Here is a 22,624-nt window from a genome sequence, read left to right as displayed (position 1 = left end):
CTAGGGTTTATAAAGGGACGTCGTGCTGCCAGTTGCTTGTGTATTATCTCACCAGAACGGTTAATGCTTTTACTTTATGACAAAGTGCCAACCTATATCCGTACATCGTAGTGATTACTCCTGTTTCTTTTCTATGAGGTCATGTATTTTAATAACAGGTGTGTAACTGACTTCATGTCTCTTTGTTCGACTGTTGCTTTTATTGTTTAGCGCACTCAGAACAGCGGTGTAGCTAGAGATTTTCTATGTAGTATCAAACAGTAATGTACCAAGCTAGAGATCATTTACAACTAGCAACGCATATTTACTAAGGTATTTATTGGAAAAGCTCAATACTACAAGACGTATATGGTCGTATAATTTGAAGAAGCTTTTGAAATCAGGCTACCGCTGCTACTGGCTAAGACCATTTTTTGGATAAATCACCTGCCCTGGTTAAAGTTAGGCAAGAGCAAAGAACACACTTTATGTGAAAAATACATATAAGGCAAACATTTCTTCCTTTTTCATCATATCTTGATACACTGATTTGTAAAGACTTATATCACAACCTTTGTTATAACTATTGCAACTCATTAAAACTGTATTATGTAATATATTTTGACTTTTGGTGTTGCATCCTTACAAAAAGAAGCTGGTCTGCTTGAAGTTTCACCTGATTGCTGTGGGATTCCAAAGGTTCGGGATAAAAAATCAATGCGATTAAAAAAAGACAACCATAATAATACCGCACATAGTTTAAGAGGTCATCAGATTGCTTTATTCAAAAATATATTTTTCCATGTATTTTTTACACTTCCAGTTAAAAATAAGTAAATTGTTAAACTAGAAAGAAACAGTATTTTTTTAGAATTACTTGAGATTTCTTTTGCTTTCTCTTGTCTATGGAAGCTATTTAAAAGTCCCAGACCTTTTATCAAGCATTATTTAAAGAACACAAGGACAATTAGAAGACTGTCAATATTACAAGGATTAAAATCACCCCCTGGAGAAGGGGAAATTAATTGAAAACTGTAATTTCCTTCAAAGTCCAGATGATGCATCTTCAAAAATATTTTTGGGTAACTTTTAATAATAGTATTAGATTACTCTCTAGAAACAATTATTTTAAAGTTTCAATTGAAAAGATTTTGCAGCTAGGCTCATATCCAGTAAATCATTCATGAACAGACTTTTAGAAGGGAGAAAATGCAGAGAGAATACATAATTTTGTTGTTCTAATTAACAATAAAAGTCATAATCAGTTTGTTTGCATCTAATTAATAACTTCCAGTTTCTCTGACAAGAACCAAGTTTTAAAATGACTGCTCTCCTGAAATAAATCTGAATTTCATCAAGCTTCCCTATAAAATAGGAATTTATTCATTATTCCTACTTAAAAGTTAACCACCGCTTTGGATTTGCTAGGAGTATTTTATCAATTTTATCTTGGGATATGCCTCTAATTAGCATTTTAGGAACTATATTTTTAAGGATATGTGAATATCCGTGACCTCCATATTTCATCAGCCTATTCTTAGTGTGCACATCATGAGCGATCAGAATTCTGTCTTCATAGCCCTCATCGATCAGCATACGAATCCTGCAAAAGTAAGAAGTATACCCGTCAGTGAAAGGCTCTCACTCTGCAACAGCACAGAACTGAGCAGGATTTAAATTTTTTATATTACTGTACTGCTGGACTGTATTATAACTGAAAGCACTTATTTTTAGGTACTCGGAAGACACATTTCCTTACATTTAATTGAAATTAAAACACTTATTTTGTTGAATGAAACAAAAACACCTCTGAAAACATACCACCACACATCTCAAAGTGGAGAAGGAAAACTCTTTCCGGCTGGCACGTGACTTTGCATTCCCAGTCCCATTAAGTCCATGGAGGAATTCAAGAACGTTGGCATCCCCAAGCATGGGGCACAGGTTTTATATACATGAGTAACTAATAATTTCCTACATAAGCTCCTTCTCAGCATGACGGACTCATGGGGTTAGTTCTTGCTGCTGTCACAAAGCTAGTCCCGTTACGTTTGTTAAGGGCCAGACTCTGTGTGTGACACGTCCTCGAAGAAACCCGTCTCAGTTACACAAATACTTTCACATCTTTAGTTAATTCCCATTTAGCAGACCAGGTTAATAAAAATTTTAAGTTGTCAGCATCATATTCCACATAGACAGTTATCATCCAAACATGTTTCAAAGATGTTCATTAAAGAAGAAGATAAATAAGACAGGCATTGCAGTGCTAGCATATGCCAGGAAAGAAGAGGAGTTAATACAGCAGCCCAGCTCAGACTTGGCAAAATGATGAGAAGTCAACTTGGAAAAAGAAGCAATCCTTTTGGTCACTCCCTTGTAACCGGGCTGCTCCAACAAGTCCTTCTGGTCCACATTTCACTCTGGGAACCTTAATCCCTTGCTCAACTCATTTTTTAGAATTTATTCGGTGGGTGTCTGTGTTGCATGACTGTTAAGTTTCCCCCTAAGTTCCAGTTTAGTTTGACAGTAGATTGCAGCATCAAAGTGGCAGAGACGGATAGACCAGACCTGGAAAGTGCTCGTTCCTCAGGAAGGCACCCAATTCCATCATTTGCCAGTGCTGTGAAATTCTAATCCTTACCCTCCTGACTGTGCTTTGATCAGCAAGAAAGCAAATACTAGTTTTACAAGTAACCACACTATATCTGAAGCCCTTACTGTCAGGTTTTGTTACAATTAGTTATGAGGAGATACATGTAGCAGGATGAAATCAATATGGGCAGCAGGAAGAAGGCAAGTATGATAGAACTTGGTAAAAAATCAGCATCTTTCATAAAAACACCATAAATAGTGCCATAAAGTGCACAACACTACATACACCGTAGTATTACAATGTCACAGATATCTTCTCCAGCCTGAAATACAGCGAGACCACAAGCCAACCAAAGAATGAGAGCAGTGACACTGGAGGGACTAAGTTCTTTGCTGACCAAACATCAGCTTAGAATCATCTCCTTTCATATTTGGACTCATTTCATGGGTTGGGGAGCCATACAGTCCTTTATATTCCATATTCATTGCTGCTTTTTGCTCATTCCTGTAAGTTTAGCTAGTACTTGCTTCTGACTCAAAGAAAAACTGCCCCTGAAAAAATTCCATTTTTTACTTGTATTGGCAATAGATTGCAGCAAAAATGCGGAAGTACACACAGAGCTAAACTTCATCTGAGTATGTATGGCATGACTACAGAAGGTTACGTTTTGAATAGACAAGACCTGAACACATATTTCCATTTAGTATTTTCATCAACACATTTAAAGGTCAATTTCATTTCCGCCTCTCTGGTGCTGTTTGACAAAAAAAAAAAAAACAAACCCTAAGGCGATTGCCACTGCCATCGTATGTCCGGTGTGGATGCATCAAAAGCCCAACAAAATCCATTTAATGGCACTTCGAATTCAAGAGCACATATTCACACCACACAATGAGAAGACAAACTTTTCCTCTTTTCTTCCTATAAACAGCCTGCTGCAAGAAATACTCAAATGCCAGAGAGTTTAAGCAGAGACATCGGTGGCTGAGCAAGTATCATGGATGGAATGAAAACTTTGCCACAGTTGAACAAGCACTTGTTAACCAAGGCATAGTCCATCCCTCTACACATATTCCTCACGGTGCTTCTGTACATGCTGGCCTCCTGAGGCACAGGGGAGGGCAGCAACTCTGCCCATTCTAAATGTGAAAAGTGCAGATTCATTGCAACAGTTTGAAATACTGAGTGCAAGACTGAAAGCCCTGTTAAGAGAGAGAAATGATTTCTAGTGTGAAAAGCAGCAGCAAATGCTTGGCAGTAAGTGAAATAGCAACCACAGCACCTTCTTAAGAAGAGAACAGCCTGAAAACAGAGAAGAAAAGCCTTGAGGCTAATCTGACAATGAGGGGTAGGGAAGCTATGTCTGAAATATAGGTGAAAGCTAGAAAGTTACTTCATTAGTGATCAGGGATCATAAAATCTTTCTCATCAAAGAGCAGAAAAGAATTATTTCTGACTCTAGAAGGAAAAAAGACACAGGCAGGATGGCACCCCACCCCTCAGAAACCTGCCACTTCACTGCACATGAACAGTGTGGACAAATAGCACAGGAGGATCACACCTCCGGACAGAGTGAGAAGCCCATTCCCAGCTGATCCTACCTGCCTCAGACAGTTTCTGCACGGAATGCATCTCCTTGGCAATACTTTGTGTTAGCACAGCACAACAGATTTGCCGTGCAGCTGAGCTGAGACTGCACGTGCTGATGAGAAGCAGGGAACAGGTATCCTGCCAGTGGGGCCCAATATTTTCACACTGTGAGTGTAAGGAGCATGGGATTTCTGAGGAGACAGGAGTCTCATCCTTCACAAGAGAGAAAGGGCAAAAGGAGAGGGGGAGGAGAGGTGATAAAGTGCTTGGAAGAACAGAACTCTGTTTTTAAGGACGGAAGCACAGATCAAATCCATCCAGGACAACCGCTGAGTTTTGCTCAGTTAGCACATTCGTGAGATGTAACAGGCTCAGATGATGCCTAGTAGCAGCACTAGGTTTCCAATACTACGTTTCAAACAAAAGCCAAACCCTAAGTCCTGTACCTCCAGCCTTTTCTTTTTTACAGTCTATATAAATGCAGTAAATGACAAAATTCAACCAAATCAGCACGGAATTAGGATGGAGAATGAAGTTAAAAAAGGTCTTGATCTTTTTCTTAAGTAACTTTCTATACACTATGATTCTACATCTTCCTTTGCAGACAGAAGAAATTATACATGCTGCCCTAAAGACATGACAGCAGCAGAAAAAGATTTGTTGTTATTTTAGTATGAAAAAAAGACAATTTTGAACAGCAAGTAGAATTACTCTGTGATGCCCTTAAGTACCAATAACATTCATTTGTCAATGGCAATGCTATAGCTTAAACTGCATGGAAGCAGATACCTTGTAATTCTTTCACTGTCGCTCGGCATGTCAATATCGGGATGGAACTGGTAGTGAAGAAATTCTGTACCAAATAGGTCATACTCTAAATAGCATCCCAGTTTAGCAAATTCCAGAAGTTTCTTTGTATCAAATATAGTCCTGCATATACAACACATACACAACACAAAGTCAGCATTGTAACAGAAAGGAAAAAAATCTTATGGTACGAGGACAGGTAATTGCAACTTCCTACTTGCAAGGAACAAACCCAGTAATCTTAAGATTTAATTCACCCTTTTGATAAACAGGACTCCTGTTTGACACATGCACTCTAAGCTGATACGCAGCATTGTCCTTCTCACATTCATCTGGGACTTCATGCATTAAAAAAACAAAAACAAACCCAACTCTTCCCCCATGAAATAATGAAAACATTTATGATAATCTTTAAATGGAAAGAGGAAAGTTACTTACTTTTGATATCACTAAACCTCTCAACAGACAACCTAACAAGGAAGGACATTTAAGGAGGAGGTTAATTCACAGTGACATTTTAAAAAAAGACAATGGATTACTTACACAAGACAGATTTACTTTCCCAAAAGAGTTACAGGAGACAGCTACATCCAGGGCTTGTTTCATCCATCACACACCGGTAATACACAACTTTGTCTTTAGTTTCTATTCTGTACAGTGATGTTTCTAGATTGTCATTAGAACAGCAATATATCATTGTTTGCACTGGGATCTGGCCAGAACGCCTTAAGGAAACGCTCTCACCAAAATATATAATGGCGCTGTGAGTACCTGGGACATGGGCTTTGCAGCAGATTTGAAAAGTGAAGGAACAAAGCTACTAAACCCCATCACTTGTTCAGAAAAGAATGGCAACTGAAATAAGAGCTCTCTGGAATATTTTTTTTTCTTTGAAACACTTTTACCAAGAGTATAAGCTATCCAAAGGAAAACAAAAACACTCAAATGATACATTATAAATTTATCTTTATAAGCACAACACAATTTTTTTCATCTACGGGAAAAACAAGTTTGCTCAAGAACAGCATAGTTAACCAAAAGGGCAGTAGTTTATTTTTTTTTTATTATTGCAGATATTGATGTCACGAAGTAATTTTACCCTATACAATTACATCACAGTCTGTTGCTATGGAAATGACTGATGTCACAATTTCAATATTATGACTTAACGACAGGATCAAGTAGGAGGAACAGATGGGTTGAGAGAGAGAAAACCCTTGTTCGAACAAGCCTGCCATCAGCAGGAGTCTAAGACGTGCCAACTGTAATTAATAAAAAATGTTATTTTTAAATAAATGTTACCGTTTACAGAGATTGAACATTTATTACCAAATGAGCTTTAAAAGTGCAGAGCAAGAGAACGGGTCGTTTTAGATCCAGCCCTGCTCAGTTCATGGGGAGACAGCAGCCAAGAGTATTCAGCCCTGTGCAGGTAGCAAAAACCACCCAACAATATATTTCAAAATCACAGCCAGAACAATTTCTTCTGAAAACTAATGTTAGTGCTGTGCTTTTGGGTGCTCTGTCCCAACGAAGAGCAGGGGAGCTTAATTTCATCAGCCACTGGGTCCCCGTGCAAGCCACACAGATGCAGCAGCAGCAGCAGTTCCCAGCTTGAATTGCTCATCTCTGTGCTGGAATTAGGTGTTTGGGCAACACGTGTCCCTGAACACATAGAAAAGATGGGACACAGGGAAGCATCCTGTTGCTTGGACCTCATCCATAAATCACCACAGGGACATCCACCAAACCGTTATCAAACAGGCATTGGCAACAGTTGCTGTGAGCCTTCTAACAAAAGCTACTCAGGTGAATCAATGTTGATCTCTACCAAGATACCTTTATAACCTTAATCCCTAATAAATGGCCAAAGCCAAGACGCAATAGCTTTTGCTTCCCAGCCTTTATCTACACCACAGTTTCACTATGGACACTTGCTATCTTTTGTTCTAAGGTGCTAAATTGCAAAACATGGTAGCCAGCATTTTAGTTTTATCATTTGACTGTAAATCCACCTGAAAACTACCATTCTGTCTGTGTCAAAAGCAGGCATGAAATACAGAGCTATGTACAAATTTATCTCACATTTAAGGGACTGGGATGCTCCCACGTGGATTCTTCTCACTGGAGGAGACGTAAAATGTTAAATGCACATTGCAAAGCCAAACTTCACACTAGTTTAGAGTCTATGTTACAGCAAGTGCCAACCTGAATGTGTGAAAGTAATGATAGAAGGAGTATAAGGAAATGTCATATTGTGCATCAGCGGCTGTTAGTGAAACTGCACCTCTGTCTTGACTGTCTTCCTACTTATATTGCTTATTTTCCACCAATAAATCACTGAATTCAACGATTTACAACAGCGTACAAAGGCAAAAAAACATAACTGGATGCTTATGTTTTATCAAAATGGCTACATAAGTACTGACATCCGCAGCTTGCTCAGTCCTCTTTTGTACAAAGATTTAGGTAATCAGTTTTTCTTTAGAAATGAGAGAAAAATATAGCTATAGATAAAAAGGAATGCAGGTAAATACATAAAGAATGCTCATATCTTTATATATAATCAAATATAAATGAAATTTCATGGCACTGAATTTTATGCTCCTAAAATCCCCAAGTAAAACATTGAGCTCTGGGTGAATACAAAACACCTGTAGCTTGATTTACACGCTCTTAGAGCCTATAACCATTAGAAATTTGGAGCACAGTGCTCTTGCCTGTATGACACTCACACTGAGGGCAAACAATCCAATTGCTGAGAATCATATGACACAAACAGTCTCCATTATTCAGCAACTGGCCAAACTAATCAATGCTTGGACACTTTCCAGCTCACCATGAGCAGCACAAGGTCACACAAAACTGATTTGGGAATAGAGGCTGTGTTTCTAAATGGGAGAGAGAAAAGCACCCCAATTCTTCTCCATGTCTGATGTCGGGCTCCTGGTTTTTGCTCTCAAGGAAACTAAAAGTTAGCTCTCTGGTCTATGCTAAGGATTATCCAAAACCCAACTATTTTCTTGTTAAGCAATATTTCTTCTGTCTGGTAGCAGAACTGAAAAGGTCTGGCTTCTGCTTTGACCCAGCATCTAGCCAAATCACAGAGTTCTCCATTAGTATCTGAGATACTTTGGTCAGGCCCTTAAGAGTGGCCCAGTTTTCAAAAACACTGGAAGCCCAGCAGCTTCCCACCCAATCTGGTGAAGCTGCTCAATGTCCAATGCTTTGTAAATGCAGTGATTTGTGCAGGGATACGAATTAATGGAATCCCCATTTTTAAAAAATGTGGCTACAGTTATTCCTAATCTCGCTCCCAGGCCTTCAAAGAGAGTGTTTAAAATCCCCAAATCTCTTATCAGTGTGAACCTAAAAGCTGATCCCGACTGAAATGCTGGAAGCTCATCAAGCTCTGTATAAGCAGCTTCATATTTTTAAGTCAGTAAACTCGAAAGTAATTCTTCATGTTGTGATCCCAGCGCAAAACAGAAACCTAGCTATTTGCAGAGTAGTTCCCCTGAACCCCAGCAGGTTGTGGCAACACTGCCAGAAGGACAGCAGAATAGTGTGCTTACCTGTCGAGGTGAGACATGACCGTCTTTGAAGCATCAGCCCCAGCTTCCAGCAGAATGCGGATAATCTGGAAAGGTGCATCACTGTTCCTGCCGGGATGGATGATAACGGGGCACCCAAGCTGTGACTGAGCCTGCGCTGTTGCCTGAAGCACCCTGTGTTCGCTCTGAGTCAAAGGCCAGGAGCAACCTATTTCTCCCACCACACCACACTTGATGTTAGTCCCATCCGCTCCATTGAGTATCTCATCAACAATAATGCCTGTAAGCTAGAGAACAGGAAAATGAGAATTTTGGTTATTAATACCACTTGTGTTCAATAGCATCAAATTTGCCCTATGGACACTGTGCTAGTTATACTCCTGAGGTCTCTCTGAACTTACTTAATTAACAGTTGTGAAAACACTGCAGTTAAAATCTGGTTTTTGTCAACTAATGTTATGCTAGCCATTCACTAAGATCAAAATAAACACAAAGCAAACCGATTTAACAGTATCCACTCACACAGTTGCCCAGGTTTGCTGGTAAAGCTGGTCTATACAAAATTTGAACACTGATTTAGGCTGAGACTAATTTTTCTTTAAAAAAAAACAAAGTTAGCTCAGCATGAAACCTGCACCTCGCACTCCTGAATTGGCTCCAGAAACAATTCAATGTAATTTCTTGCAAAACAAGGGCTCAGAGAATAAGGAAACGTTGTCACTCAGACAGGGGAAAGGAGAAACTCTGGCAAAGATCCTGAACAGACAAGTTTAAGGCAAATCCTGCTTGTGGGAATGCCGACATAAAACAACAGGAGCTCCAATGACTTCAGAAGTACAAGAACAAAGCTCAGCTGACAAACTTACAGGGTCAAAATTAACTTCCTTTTAAAATATTCATAAGCAAAAGAAGACATCAGAATCTCCCAATAAAAGCAGCTTGTTATAACAGCTTTATAGGCCAAATATCTTAAAGAATACATTCAGAATTCAGAGCACAAAATGGCACTGATGACGACCTTCTAACTCTTTGGCCTTGAATGTTAGGGAAATAATGATTTTAAGGAAGAATAAAGTGAACAAAGGAAGAAGGAAGGTTTGCAAGCAAATCCAGAAAACTGAAAAACCCCACACCAATTTTCAAATAAATCTGTAATTTATCCTTACTCCACACCTTGTCTCCTCAATAGCCTCATACCACACATTGGTAAATACTCAATCTACACACAAAAGTCAGTCCAAGCTGTTACAATTTACAGCAGGCTTCTTCCCAACACTTTATCCTACGATAGAGAATTCACTCCTCTCCTGAAGAGCATCTCTCCTGCAGCAAAATCCTTGTGTCACTACACAGCTCAGCTAGGGCTGGCAACAAAATATTCAAATTGTCTTTGCCTAATCAGAAAACATATCATCACGTCACATTCACTGGCAAACGAGGAACCACCAGTTACCACGAATCAGTCACTGCACAACGCTTTCTAAGTAACCAACTGTCTTCTGGACTGGATTAAAGATTTATTACCAGCTGAGTACAGGACATCTGTGGGTGTCCAGTAGTCCACCAAACAGAGAAGGGAAACCGTTGCCCCAAGAAATCTATTTGTATCAAATTTCAAGCGATGCAAGAATATTTAGGAAAACTAGTACTGTTCTGTACAGCTTGGGCCAGCTTGGGTCCAGTGTGGTTGGCAGTGCTGCATCACTTTACATCTGCTCAAGTTTTAACCACTGATTTTTAAAATGAATTTGACTCATTTGTAAACTGCGACAGTTTTTTAAAAAATTTTCTCAGCTCTGTTCATCCACATTCACAGCCTCCTGCCCTGGAGAGTTCCCTTCCCTCTTCTCCCTATCATCACAGTTTCTTAATAAAAGATGAATGGATTATTATTATTATTGGAATACCTGGGGACCTTGGTCATTATTAACACATTGTCTTAGGCACCATACAAACAATTCAATGTAGACTCTGCCCTGAAAAGTCTGGACAAATGGTAGAGGAGATATAACAGCCAGCCTGAGCAGAGCAATGATTTACAACTGTCCTGTACCTACTGCAATTATTTATGCTTTTTACAAGAATTCTGGGTGATCTCATTGGGAAGCAATTAGCCAGAAAAGAAGAGACAAAAGAGGCAGAAGGGATATATTCCTTCCTTAAAAACTGTAAAAAGAACAGGATAATTGGTGTGGTACCAGATGCCCACATATAAAGTACTTTATTTTCCTTTTACTGTTGCATTATAACAAATCCCTGAGAGAAAATGGAGCTTAAGAGTTGGAAATGCTGACAGATAATCCCAGCATACACGAGTAGCATTGGTCTAGCTGTAACACACAAGCAGTAACACCGTTCCCAAGTTTTTCATGTTGAGAATGTCTAGATTTCATTTACTTTGCTGGAACTTCTCTCCAACTTTGACTCACCCAGGGATAATTCAGAGGAGAGAGACTCTGAAGCAATGGTTAAGACTTACCTGCTCCACTGTCATGGCCTGTGTTTGAGGAGAATGAGTGGAATCCACATAAAACCCAGCCCCAGCAATGATATGGACTCCAGTTTCTTCTGCAAGTTTCTTCAAAGTATTCATATCCCGACCGATTCCTGTGGTTGTGTTTTCCACGATTGTCCCACCACCTGCTGCTTTAAAATGCAACAGCTCCTCCTTCACAGCATCTGTTTCCTGATACAAAAGAAGGTTTTCTTTATGGCTGTAGGGGTTTTGCTTAATCCAAAACAAGTTCTTCATCTCAATGGGCCCATCAGACAGAGGCTCCTGGCCTGGAGAAGGTGGACAAAAACAGCTGCTGTAGTTCATAGTCAAGTGTTCATGAGTCAACGTATAGCCAAGGCGGTCCGGATCCACAGGGCCCAAGACAGTCTGTGCTTTCCCTCCCAAGGAAGACATTTTTCTTCAGCAAAAGGAAAAAAAAAAAAAACCAGATTAAAAGAGCGTGGGAAGGACGAAGAAAGGAAACAAAACCATTTCAGATAGAGCAAACGTTTCTTACAAAATTTCTGAATTCCCTCCTCTCTCTCACACACGTACCTACACGCTGTGTGTGTTCGCTGGAAAGTTTTCAAACACTGTTTCCAGTAGCGTGGTCAATACGAAAAACAAAGCATTTATTTTACTCAACTGCGCTTGTATCAGTACTCTAGCAATGTAAAAATACCAGATTCCCGTACAGGGAAATCATCATCATTTATTGTGCTATAGTCAATATCACATCAAGATAAATGTTTCCTATTTAATAACAGCCACTGTATGTTCATTTAAGATTCTCTGCTCTTCAGCAGCTGTCAAGCTTTGTCAGCTTGAGCCACCAGATGAATGTACTTGGCACCAAGGCTGAGTATTCCTTACTGGTACGTTCATTTTATTTATCTGTGTCCTCCAAGGCTCGCTATCCCCCTCGCACGTGGAGGAAGCTGTCTGTGTTTGGGCACCTTCTTTGCCCCTCTGTATGAGGAACGCCAGGACGGGGGCGATCATCTGCTCCTTAGACTTCAACAGAGGCTCAGGTTCTCCTGCCAGCTGAGGTATGGAGGTCTGGAACAGCCCAGGACAACTCCTCCAAAGCCGACAACAGCCACTAAAGATACAGCGTGACCCTCAACCAGCGGGGCGGATGCCAAAGTACTTTTCCCATCAGCTTCATTGGCCAAATATTTTACCAGTTAAGAACAGACCCTAACCTATCATTTAATTTATATGGCTCAGCCCCTAAAAGACTTTTTTCTTCATCTTTAACATGAACAAAACAATGTTTCTCAAAACTTCAAATGAGTAGTGGCAAAGATGTACATTGAGGCTACCGTCTGCAGTTGGTTCACGTCAAAGGCATCTGCCCTGTGCATGTTTAGCCTGACTTGCTACAGGTCAGAATGGGCTGCAGCTCTCCCCATTGAGATCTGGGGGTATTTTTTTCTTTTTGGGGTGGGGATAGTCTTTTTTGTTTATGCACCATATTAACATTAAACATAGCTGACTACCCAGTTCATGTTAGATCTGCCTGATGCCAGTTGCAAAGGCTTGAGGATATACAGTTATAATCCCTAGTCAACCAAAATCATCAGTTATGAAACAAAATACATGTTTAATCATGTCCAGAGGACAGGACTAACTAGAGCATGCATTACTGATTAAAGGGAGGGTCTTTCCCATTTCTGTCTCCCTCTTCGTGAATAATATCATAAACACAGGTTTGTTACTGGTGAAGCCCTCAGAGCACACTTTCCTTTTAACTGCTAAAGTTAATCTACCAAGATGACAGAAAAACTGGAATCTGAAGGGCACTGAACTCTACATATCAAAGGGCATCGAGGTCTCTTTGGGGATACTTTCATCTCACGAGAAGCAGTCATTGTCAGAGTACCAACGTACAAAAGCGCCCCAGCCCCCACAAAAGGCAGGTATCACCTGCCTAGTGAAGTCTGTAGTGCTGGCAGTTATTTTAACATGAAAACTTGGCCACCCGTAAGAAAGAGAGAGGACTGACTGACTGTTTGCTTGCCTTGTGTAAAAGCAGACTTAGGAAGAACTGTTCTTTTATAAATTTCATTTCTAGACTAGTGTGTTGACTTGTTTGAGAAGGCAGAAGAATAATTACTCTCATAGAACAGACTGCTGGCTGATTAATATAATGATTTATTTTTTGCCAAATAAATTAAGAAGTGCATGATTTCAGAAAATATTATTCTTGAGCAAATAATTAAAAGCAAAATACCTGTCTTAGTCAGAAACTGCTGCTAGCTGCAATTCAATTAAGTTGTCCAACCCAGTCATTAACTCTATCCTCGAACAAAGCTGGTGCTCTATAGAGCAACCCACTATTTTGGAAAAAGTTCAATGATCTGAGTCATTCTTATATGCACAGCAAAGAGACTAGGATAATTCTAAGATAATTGCATTACCTTTGCTTTTTTTTTTTTTTTTTGCATTAAATATCTACACTCTGGTATTCAGTAAAACCCTGAGAGCATAAAAAGTGATAACTACTCTCTGCATTCGAGACACAATTTTCTTTCCCCATGCTCACTGACAATTTTCAAATCCATAAGTTAGGAAACAAACCTATATAAATATTTTGTTATATAATTAAATATATAAGTATTGAAGTTCTTTTGCTAAAACTTGACACAAAGTGATTACAGTCTGTTTCCTTAACAAGTTTCTATTTCAGTTTTTTATTTATTTAATAGTTACTCAAAAAGGCCACTCTAATTGAATGTGAATTTTAGCCCACTTTCAGACTACTACTTTGATAAAAAGTTGTCTTTCAACATTTGTTCCCACTAATTTCTTCCCAACACAGTTAATTTAGATCACCCTCAATTAATCTGGCTTGACCACTGCGAAGACCTATGGTTGTGCGTATGAGATCTCATAGCCTGAGGCTGCCGTCTTCTGATTTGTAACAGCAGGAAACATTTAAAATTACCAGTTCCAGTGCCAGGTTTCTCTTGTAGCAGATACCAATCTGTTGATTTTTAGACTCTAGATTTCAGATTATAGTACACATACAGAGTTTACAGAACCAATGCCTACTATTGAACCTTTTGATTGAGGCCAAGGATTTTTATAAATACCAGCAGCACCACAAAAATGGAAACTGACACAAACAGCATTTAAAGCAGGCCTAATTTTATCTGCATGAAAAATATGATTAATATTAATGTCTGTGCCTGCTTACTAACACAGTTTTAGAAACCCACCACTTTTAATAAAAAAAATTATGAAAAATAAAGACAGCCAACAACCCGTGACTGGAATTATTTTTAAAACCACTGTCCTGATATCTTCCCTACTGTCATTTACACAGACAGCATGCCCTGATTATGCTATAACGACACATTATTCCTAATAAGATTCATTTGGCAGAACCAGAATTTAATTAGTGTCTTTAAAACAGATCTTAGGTGCAAACAGCTTTTAAATGGAATAAGGACTGCTGCTTAATTTAAGCATGTATATGTTACTACAGAAATCAATGTTCGTGTGCTTTACTAATGACTTGCATGCCATGTTTAACACAAGCCTTTCTTCCGAGAAAGTTTCTTCTTTCATACACCAAGGACTGAATTCATATCACCTCATTTAGCCATCTAAAATGATGTATGTCTTCTACAGAATAATCATCTAGACCATTTTCATAGTGGAGATGGAAAGACATATCCACAGGCAACCAACTCATCCAGCCTATTTTGAATGTTTGTAATAGAACAGGACAAGTCACTTTCTGTAATATCGGCCTCCTTCCATGGACTACAGAAGGATCCAAGAAACAATCCTGGACAAGTATATTTTAGATGGCCCTACGTAAGACGTGTGAATTGTATTTACTGAATCTTAGCCTGGTCTGAGGGGAGGGGGAAAGGTGCCAATTCCTATGACAAAAGACAAACAGGTAGGCTCTTACCTGGCAACAACAGGTATTTTGGTTTTGGAAATCACTAATTTATGCTGTGGTATCACCAAGGTGCTCCTGCATAGAACAAGGCTTCTCTGCTCTAGGTGCTGTATAAACAGAGAAATAAATGTTATTTCCTGAAAATTACATATTCAGATAAAAAGAAAATGAGAATTGCTTTAAGATACAACCAAAACTTGTGTTATTTCACAACAGCCTTGAAACAATACCTTAACATTTCTGTAATAAACTCTGGACAAATCTTTACAACCACCAATTGTATGGTGCATAAAATACGACTCTCACCATTAGCCAACTATTAAATACTGGTGAAGTAAATCTTTTTCCTAGAGGTATTGTTAAGAGAAAAGAGACTTTCTGCTAAAAAGGTCATGGTACTGCATTCCTGAGTCTGGTAAAAACTCCACTGAGTTCAATAGCTGTTTTGCCTGAATACTGATGACAAGATTTGTGTTTCCGCTTTTCCCATCTGAAACTTGTGCTTCAGTCATTGTGTCATTTTAATGGTCTTGTAATGGGAAGTCTCTCTAGGTTTGGATTAGTTGCTTCCTACAGTAATCTCATATTGCTGAAGCATTATAATTGCATAAACACAGTTTCCACATGCTAACGTCGCATTTTTTTTGATTCAGTAAGCACAGATGGTATTAGCACAGATTCTCTCTAGACTTGTATGGGAATCATTTTATTGCCATTACATTACAATGTGAGATTACAGCGACACTAAATCCAGATTGCTGTGACACAAAATTTACAAAAAAAAGCAAGAAGAATGGCTCAATAGGTATTTATTATATTCAGAAAAAGTTAAACACAGCTGCAATTTAGAAACAAGGGCTGCCCTGGCTGCATCAAGAGCACTGTAAGTGCGTCTTTCCTTTATAACCATGCGGTCCTAGGAAATGTGACGTAGTGCAGGTTCGCTGTATATTTACAGATGGAGGAAATCCTTTGAGCATTCAGTTCTACTGCGAGCAACCTCTACAGAGCATGGAAAAGCCCCAAATTAGATATATATGACACATCTGTAGTAAATTACCATTAGCTAGTCTATGCTGTGTTATCTCACCATTCCCTACATGTAAACATTTTGCAATGAGTGAAAAAGTTAGCAAAACAAAGGAAGAGGAAAGGCAGAGGGTAAGAGAACATGTGTAGACTATGTCAGAAAGAATTAAAAAAATTAACTTCTTTCTCTCTTCCCCCATGCTTCTGCCAACTCTGTAGAGGTTTACGGGGTGGAAGGAACTCAATACTGCCAGCACAGTTCTTCTTCTTCCCCACCAGACAAGCAAGTTTTCTAACTTCTCTGACAGATGGGTGCCAGATCTACTTTACCTTCTTCAAAAATTTATTCACAAGCACTAATTACAGGACAAACAGGCCTGAAACCCAGCTTTCTCTCATACACTGGCTTAAAAAAGCATGGCTTTTTTGCTCGTGCACAGCGTCAGGGAAGTGCAGCTACAAGGGGCTGCAGAGCAGAGTCCACCACAACAGGCTGGGTGAGAGCAGCAGTAGGAGTGAACTTGCATCTGCTCCAGAAGGACAGATACAGGCTCACCTGTCATTTAGCCCAGCAATTCCCTCTGCATCAATGTCTGCAAAGGTGTCCAACAGCCTGCAACGCTGTACTCCTACACGGGCACTCTCACAGCACCACTCATGCCTTGACTAAAGCTCTTCTCAGAGAGGAGGGGGACACTTACAGTGCCTCTCTCCTACAAGAACTCCTGTCTAACCCCATACAAGCATATGTTGCAGCTCTTCCTTTAACGGGGCACCTGCAGTTTCCCATCTTCGGGTGGCTATATTTTCATGGAGCAAGTAAGAACCTCACCATTTCAGATACCTGTACTCTCTCGACTGGGTAGAAATTGGCCAACAGATTCAAAACCTAGAGAACTCTTGGCGGAAATATTTAAAAAGCATCACCTATCCCTACCTTGCTGCCTTTTTTCCTGAAACACACTGTCCTGCAGATACTCAGAATGGTGGGTTAATGCAGCGGCCTTCAACGACCTACCTCTGGTCCCATAACCATTCAGAAACATAAATTTCCTTAAGAAGCCAAGCTAAAAGAAACACTAAATATTGTTTTTTATTAGATTTTCTATACATGCTTTGAACAACCAGAAAGCTTTTACACTACAGAAGTGAGAAAGGATACTGGAAGTAAGACTTTATATTAAGTTACAATACATCCTATGAAAAAATTCAGGAGAACTCTAGCCAAGCCTTATGTAATCCTACAATAATAAAGAAAAGTCCCAGCAAAATATGCATGCACACACACCAGAGCAGTTACATTGCTTGAGTGGCACTGGCAATGTTCTACAAGCTAAAAAAAAGTTACTTAAATTGTAAGAGAAATTTAAACACTATTACACATATGTGAAAGGCCAATATATTGATTCACTGCCCTCAGAACCTCCAAAAAGCACGCTTTGGGGAAAGGACCTGGGCAAGTGAGAAGCAAAGCTTTGAAATGTTCACCTGAAAGGGTAAGTGAAAATTTTCACGGTGTACTCCCCCCATTGCTCAGCTAGTGGCAGACAGACAGACCTTCCAGCTTCTCGTGGTTTGAGGGTCACATTCTTGCTCTAGCTAGACTTTGAGCCAAACATACATAAAACAGGTTTCTTCCTTACAGTGGAACAGCCACGCCAGAACGCCAGCCTCTCATGTCGATTCCACAGTATGGCCATACCTTTGGGATCAAAGCAAGCACATGTGACTGGCACATGGCCACGTATGCACACCTACAGTGATTTGCCCCAGAGGCAGAGTTTAAGCCACTCAGTATGTAATACTTTGCACACTTCTTTTTCAATTTGCTTAAAGTTCAAATGTTGTAAGCGCAACAGAGTCAGACTTTTATTTTACCTTATTTCTGTGCAGATAACAGTCTCAAAACCTAGGCTTCTTCGAGCAAAGTCACACTGAAGTTTCTCTTCCTCAGAGATCTGAGACCAACATTCCCATAAGTGGGTTTTCATCAACATCTTTAGAAGAACTTCAGGGGATTTTACATTTTGGGCAGCTTCCAAAATTACTCCTGATAAAAGGTCAGATAAAAATTCTCCCCTGGGGTCCAACATTACATTAATTACATTTTACATGCACACATAGTGTTTTTAGGCCAAAAATCAGGACTGAAGTCACATTACACTATATGCAAATATGGGCTGAGTCCTGCATGCTGATGCATGCATTTGTATTCTTAAGTCTAAACAGAATCATATTTGCTTCTCGTGGGTGCTGCGCTATAAGCACACACTCTCTTTCTCGCTAGGACAACATGATATAGGAAAAAAAGTGTGCTTTTCAGAAATGCTTGTCTTCATTCCCTCTAAACTTCAAATTTGAAACTTAAGCATGCACATAACTACTCTTACTGTTACTTCTCATTGACTTTAATTGGTTTGCTCTCTATTTAAGGTCACATATGCTTAAATATTTTCACATGAGCTTAAACATTTCAGTAAGCATGTTGGACGGAGCATTATCACTCACTTGTGCAGCACCATCACCAAGAGCCACACCAAATCAGTCTATGGATCTTCACATGCAGAACTAAAGAGAAAAGGGATGGAGGTCAAAGGCACCAAAGAACAGACACCACCCTTCTCACCACACATAACCATGCAATGGAAGTGTGATGTTCATTACCACCTCCTACTCAAGACTGGACATTACTAGCTAGAAAATTCAGATGCATGAACCCCAAGGTCAGCTTTGTGGCAGAACATACCAGTTGCTGATGCACTGAGGCCTGTTAAGCCACGCACAGTGGAGAACAGTGTGGAGATGGGGTTTAGTGCCTCATTCAAGATCACAGACCACAGCAACTGGGATAAGCAGGGACTTCCAAAAAACCACTTTCTTTAATAGTGAACGGTGGCTTTAGATACGCGGAACTAAATTCAGTTTCCCAGTACTGCAAACAACTGTATCCCAAAACTTGCACTCAATCTGGAGACCCACTGGAAAAAAAATACCCCAAGAAAAGCCTTCACAGTTTCAACTGTGACTGTTCTGCTATGTCTGTGTGAGGAAATGGAAGCCATATGCTCTTCTCAAGGTCCGCTTCTGCTCTAATGAGAAACTAGCCCACATAAGACTAGTTAACGTGAGACAAGTGAAAGCTTAAAGCTGATGGGTGTAACTTAAAGAGTATCTTTTAACTTAGAGACTGTCTTTATAGAGTCTGCATACTTTGGCAGGGGTCAAAGGCAATGACCTCTTGCTTGTACAACTCCTGGAACTAAGTTCTTATCCGCAGCTGGGCACAATACTGAAACAGCAGGAACAACCAACACACACAAGCTGACAAGACTGTCAGGTCTCCTGCCTATCCTTCTGCTTTCTTTCCAGGTATTGCTGAATCTTCAGTCTTAACAAGAACTGGACACAGAACCCTGCCACTGTTTTGTCCTTTTGTACCACAGAATGTGATCTCACAGTATTTCTGAGAGAAGATACAAACTCAGTACCTTTGTCCTGGAAACTATTAATTATCTGGGTATTTTTAAAATCTTTGCTACCCAGTCTGAAGTGAGTAACACAGAGTCAAGTCCTGCAATAAAGTTTACAACCCTCAAGAGTTCGAGCAGTAAGACCACTTGAACATTTCCCAACCCATCTGAAAATGACCCATCTGCCAGAAGGTATGCAAATGACAGCAAAGAAAGAGTTACATTCCTTTCATTTAGTCGTCATTACAGAGACTCAGGACAGGGCAAAGACAACTGTGGAATAAAACAATTTTCTTTTTACACTTTGAGGTAAGACGTGAGATCCTGAAAGAGCAGAAAAAGAGAGAGTACCTCAGCAGGTAACATACCATTCTTCTTTGGTCCTCCTTCCTCCGCAGAAGTTACTTCAGGAAAAATCCCGTGACTTTGGCTCCATGCAAAACTAAGGTTTCAGAATATCTTTGAGAAGAGTGATCCTACATGTTTCTGAGATCCAACTGAAAATTTGTGATTTACTTAAAACTGTCATGTAAGAGATGATGGTGGTGGTCATCGTCTTTCTTCTTACTTTCTTCTTCTTACCCAAGTAGTTAAATACTCCTGAAACATATCCCAGCCATTGCTAGGACAAAAAGCCTTTCTTGGATTGTTACCCACATACATATTAATATCAGACCAAAGACATGGCCACTGCTTAGAAAATTCTGAGGAAGTTTTTTGATTTGTGACCAGAAAATGATGTTAAAGCAGAAGACCTACCTTACCAGTTTTGAGAACAAGATGAAATTTCTTTTTGAACTAGTAGGATAGGACACTCCCTTTCCCTTCCAATATAGCTGGTCATGCAATGACTTGTATATTCTCCAGAAACACAGAAGACCTAAGTTCAAAACTGCTCTGAATCAAACCAGGGCCTTGAACCTTAGGTTTCCACAATCTAGATGGATTTCTAATCCTCCCCCTACCAGACAGGTGGCCAGTCTGATGCAAGCAGAAGTCCCCTTTCTCTGTTTTCATGAAACCTTAAGAAGTCGTGGTTTCAGCTTACTAAAAAATGAACCTTGTTCAGTATTTCAAGTTTTGAAAGATGGAAAAAAGTATTTTGGATCTGCATCAAGTGAAATAAGAAATAAAATCCACAGAATGTTCAGAGAAACAGTCCTTCAATAAACACAGAACTCGTTGGTGCCATATGCTCGCTATACACTGATCTCTGTGTGTGAGGAGCAAGCTGACGGCTCCCCAACCACAGAGGGAAGCAGTGACACTTGTCCTTGCTCTGTCATGCATTAATTTAGTAAGTTAGCACTGGTCACCTATACGAAATGTAATTAAGCATCTGAATGCTACTGTTGCCACCTTTGATTATAACTACAAAAATAAATGTGATGATGGTGACATGATGGCAAATATTATGTCTGTTAAATTTCAAAACATGAGAGGCATTCATAATAATAAATGACACTTATGTAGTCTTTCATGTAACAATCCCAAAGTACCTGACAAAATGATACAAAACTACCTATCACAAGCATCGCTTCACCCATCACTGCAACACAGCCCCCAGCAGAAAGAAGGCAACAACCTTTAAACACTACAGAACATATTATGACAGAGGGCATCAAATACTGTATCCAATATAAAGCACAGGGGAATTCCAGACAAGCAAAACACAATTTTCCAAAAGCAAGTGACCTCTGACTAAAAGTCTGTTTCATTCAAGAGTTATCGCAAGCCTCTAGCATACAGAAGATACCATCCTTAACAACAGACATGCCTAAAAAAAGAATTATATGTACAAGTTTCTTAGAGATCATATATACTCATTTGCTAGGCCAAAAGATGCTCGTTTGAGTTCCTCACCAACAGGAATTGCAAGCTTTAACTCGGGGCCACATCACCACAAGACATGCTGCAGAGGGGCTGTCAAAAACCCAAGGCCACTGTCGGGCAGCGGCTTGGGTACAGCGCTGAACCCCACTTGGCAGAGGGGACCCGGACCTCCCTCGCTCAGAACCAGCACTCCTCTCCGCAGCTTGCCAAACTGGTGCAAGGGGAGGAGAAAGCAGGGCGTCTGCTGCAATTGCGTTCTGTAAAGGGCAGCACACCTCAGGCCACGGAGAAAATGTGTGGTGTCTGGATCCCAGCAAGGCTCGCAGGCAAGTCTGGAGCTTTGCGGTTGAGCCTCGTCAAGCTTAAGCAACTCTGGAAGCATCTTGCAGAGGGCTGCGGGTGCTTCCAGATGGAGAGGCAGCTGAAGGCAGGCTTTGAAGGTCCCAGTTTTGGATTGAGGCGTTTGTTCCTTCATAGAGCCACCTTCAGGGACTGACGGGAGAGGAGTACTAGAGAGGATGTAGTTCCAATGTTTAACTTGTTATGACTGTACAAATATTAAATACCAGCACTAATAATAGCAGCGTAGCTGCACTCGCACAGTGAAGCCGGACGGAGCTGGGGGTTACTCTGCTGATAACTATCATCCGATCCCGTGAAATGCTTTCCCAGAAAGGAGCCGGTGTTCATCACCTCAAGCTCCAGACCCGCTGCGGGTCTCCCTGCAGGAGCCCTGCCTGACCCAGCGCCGCTCTCCGGGCCGCGGCCTCCTCCCGCCTTCCGCCGCCGCTCCCCCTCACGCCAGCGGTCCCCTCCGCCGGGGCTGCACCCGGGCGGGCCGGGCCTCGCCTCAGCGCCCTGATCCGCGCGGGTCGGCGGCCCCCAAGCCCCGGCACCCAGACCTGCGCTCCCCGCCGCGAAGCGCCGGCCCGCCCGCCTCAGGCCTCCCGGCGCGGCCCCAGCCCCAGCCCCAGCCCTGCAGCCCGCGACGCGCGGCCCTTAGCCGCGGCCGCCGCGTCCCGCCCTCTCCGCCTCAGGCCCTCCCGGGCAGGGAGCAGCTCTCGCCCCTCAGCTCCGGCGGCGTTTCGCGGCCCGGGCGCGAGGCGGGCCGAGGGCATTAAGGGCGAGCCCGGGACGAGTCTGGGCCGCGGGAGAGCGCGGAGCGGCTCGGCGGGCTGAGGAGCCGCGCCCCGGGTCCCCGCCGCGCCTGCCCGCTCGCTCACCCCGCGGGCAGGACCCTCCGCCGGCAGCACGACAACCCCACCGGCCACGGCAGGGCTCCCCCGGCCGCCAGCCCGCCGCTCCCGCCCCGCTCGGGGCGGGACTTCCCCGCCGCGGCCCGGCCCCGGGGAC

At 41.3% G+C, this 22,624-nt stretch overlaps 1 protein-coding gene across 5 annotated transcripts in view; it reads right to left on the bottom strand.

Moving 5' to 3' along the window:
- The window catches only part of PTER (phosphotriesterase related), a 24,561-nt gene extending 1,937 nt beyond the window's left edge, over window positions 1–22,624 (bottom strand). The window contains exons 1-7 of one of the 5 annotated variants that reach the window (XM_087775845.1): window positions 22,495–22,573; window positions 18,477–18,536; window positions 14,949–15,046; window positions 11,003–11,438; window positions 8,545–8,810; window positions 4,952–5,092; window positions 735–1,582 (exon numbers count right to left, since the gene is read on the bottom strand). In XM_087775845.1, the coding sequence (XP_087631971.1) occupies window positions 1,372–1,582; window positions 4,952–5,092; window positions 8,545–8,810; window positions 11,003–11,434 (1,050 nt within the window). In that variant the 5' untranslated portion in view covers window positions 11,435–11,438; window positions 14,949–15,046; window positions 18,477–18,536; window positions 22,495–22,573 and the 3' untranslated portion in view covers window positions 735–1,371. Of the gene's footprint in view, window positions 1–734; window positions 1,583–4,951; window positions 5,093–8,544; window positions 8,811–11,002; window positions 11,439–14,948; window positions 15,047–17,456; window positions 17,610–18,476; window positions 18,537–19,806; window positions 19,955–22,494 lie in introns of those variants that run through there. The other 4 variants (XM_087775825.1, XM_087775839.1, XM_087775834.1 and 1 more) reach the window with 4 other exon arrangements.

This window comes from Nipponia nippon, unplaced genomic scaffold, assembly GCF_047370975.1.
Source record: "Nipponia nippon isolate SJK-2023a ecotype South Korea unplaced genomic scaffold, ASM4737097v1 scaffold_1, whole genome shotgun sequence".
NCBI lineage: Eukaryota > Metazoa > Chordata > Aves > Pelecaniformes > Threskiornithidae > Nipponia > Nipponia nippon.
The sequence above is the reverse complement of the archived record's forward strand: the minus strand, read 5'-3'. Positions and strand labels throughout refer to the sequence as shown.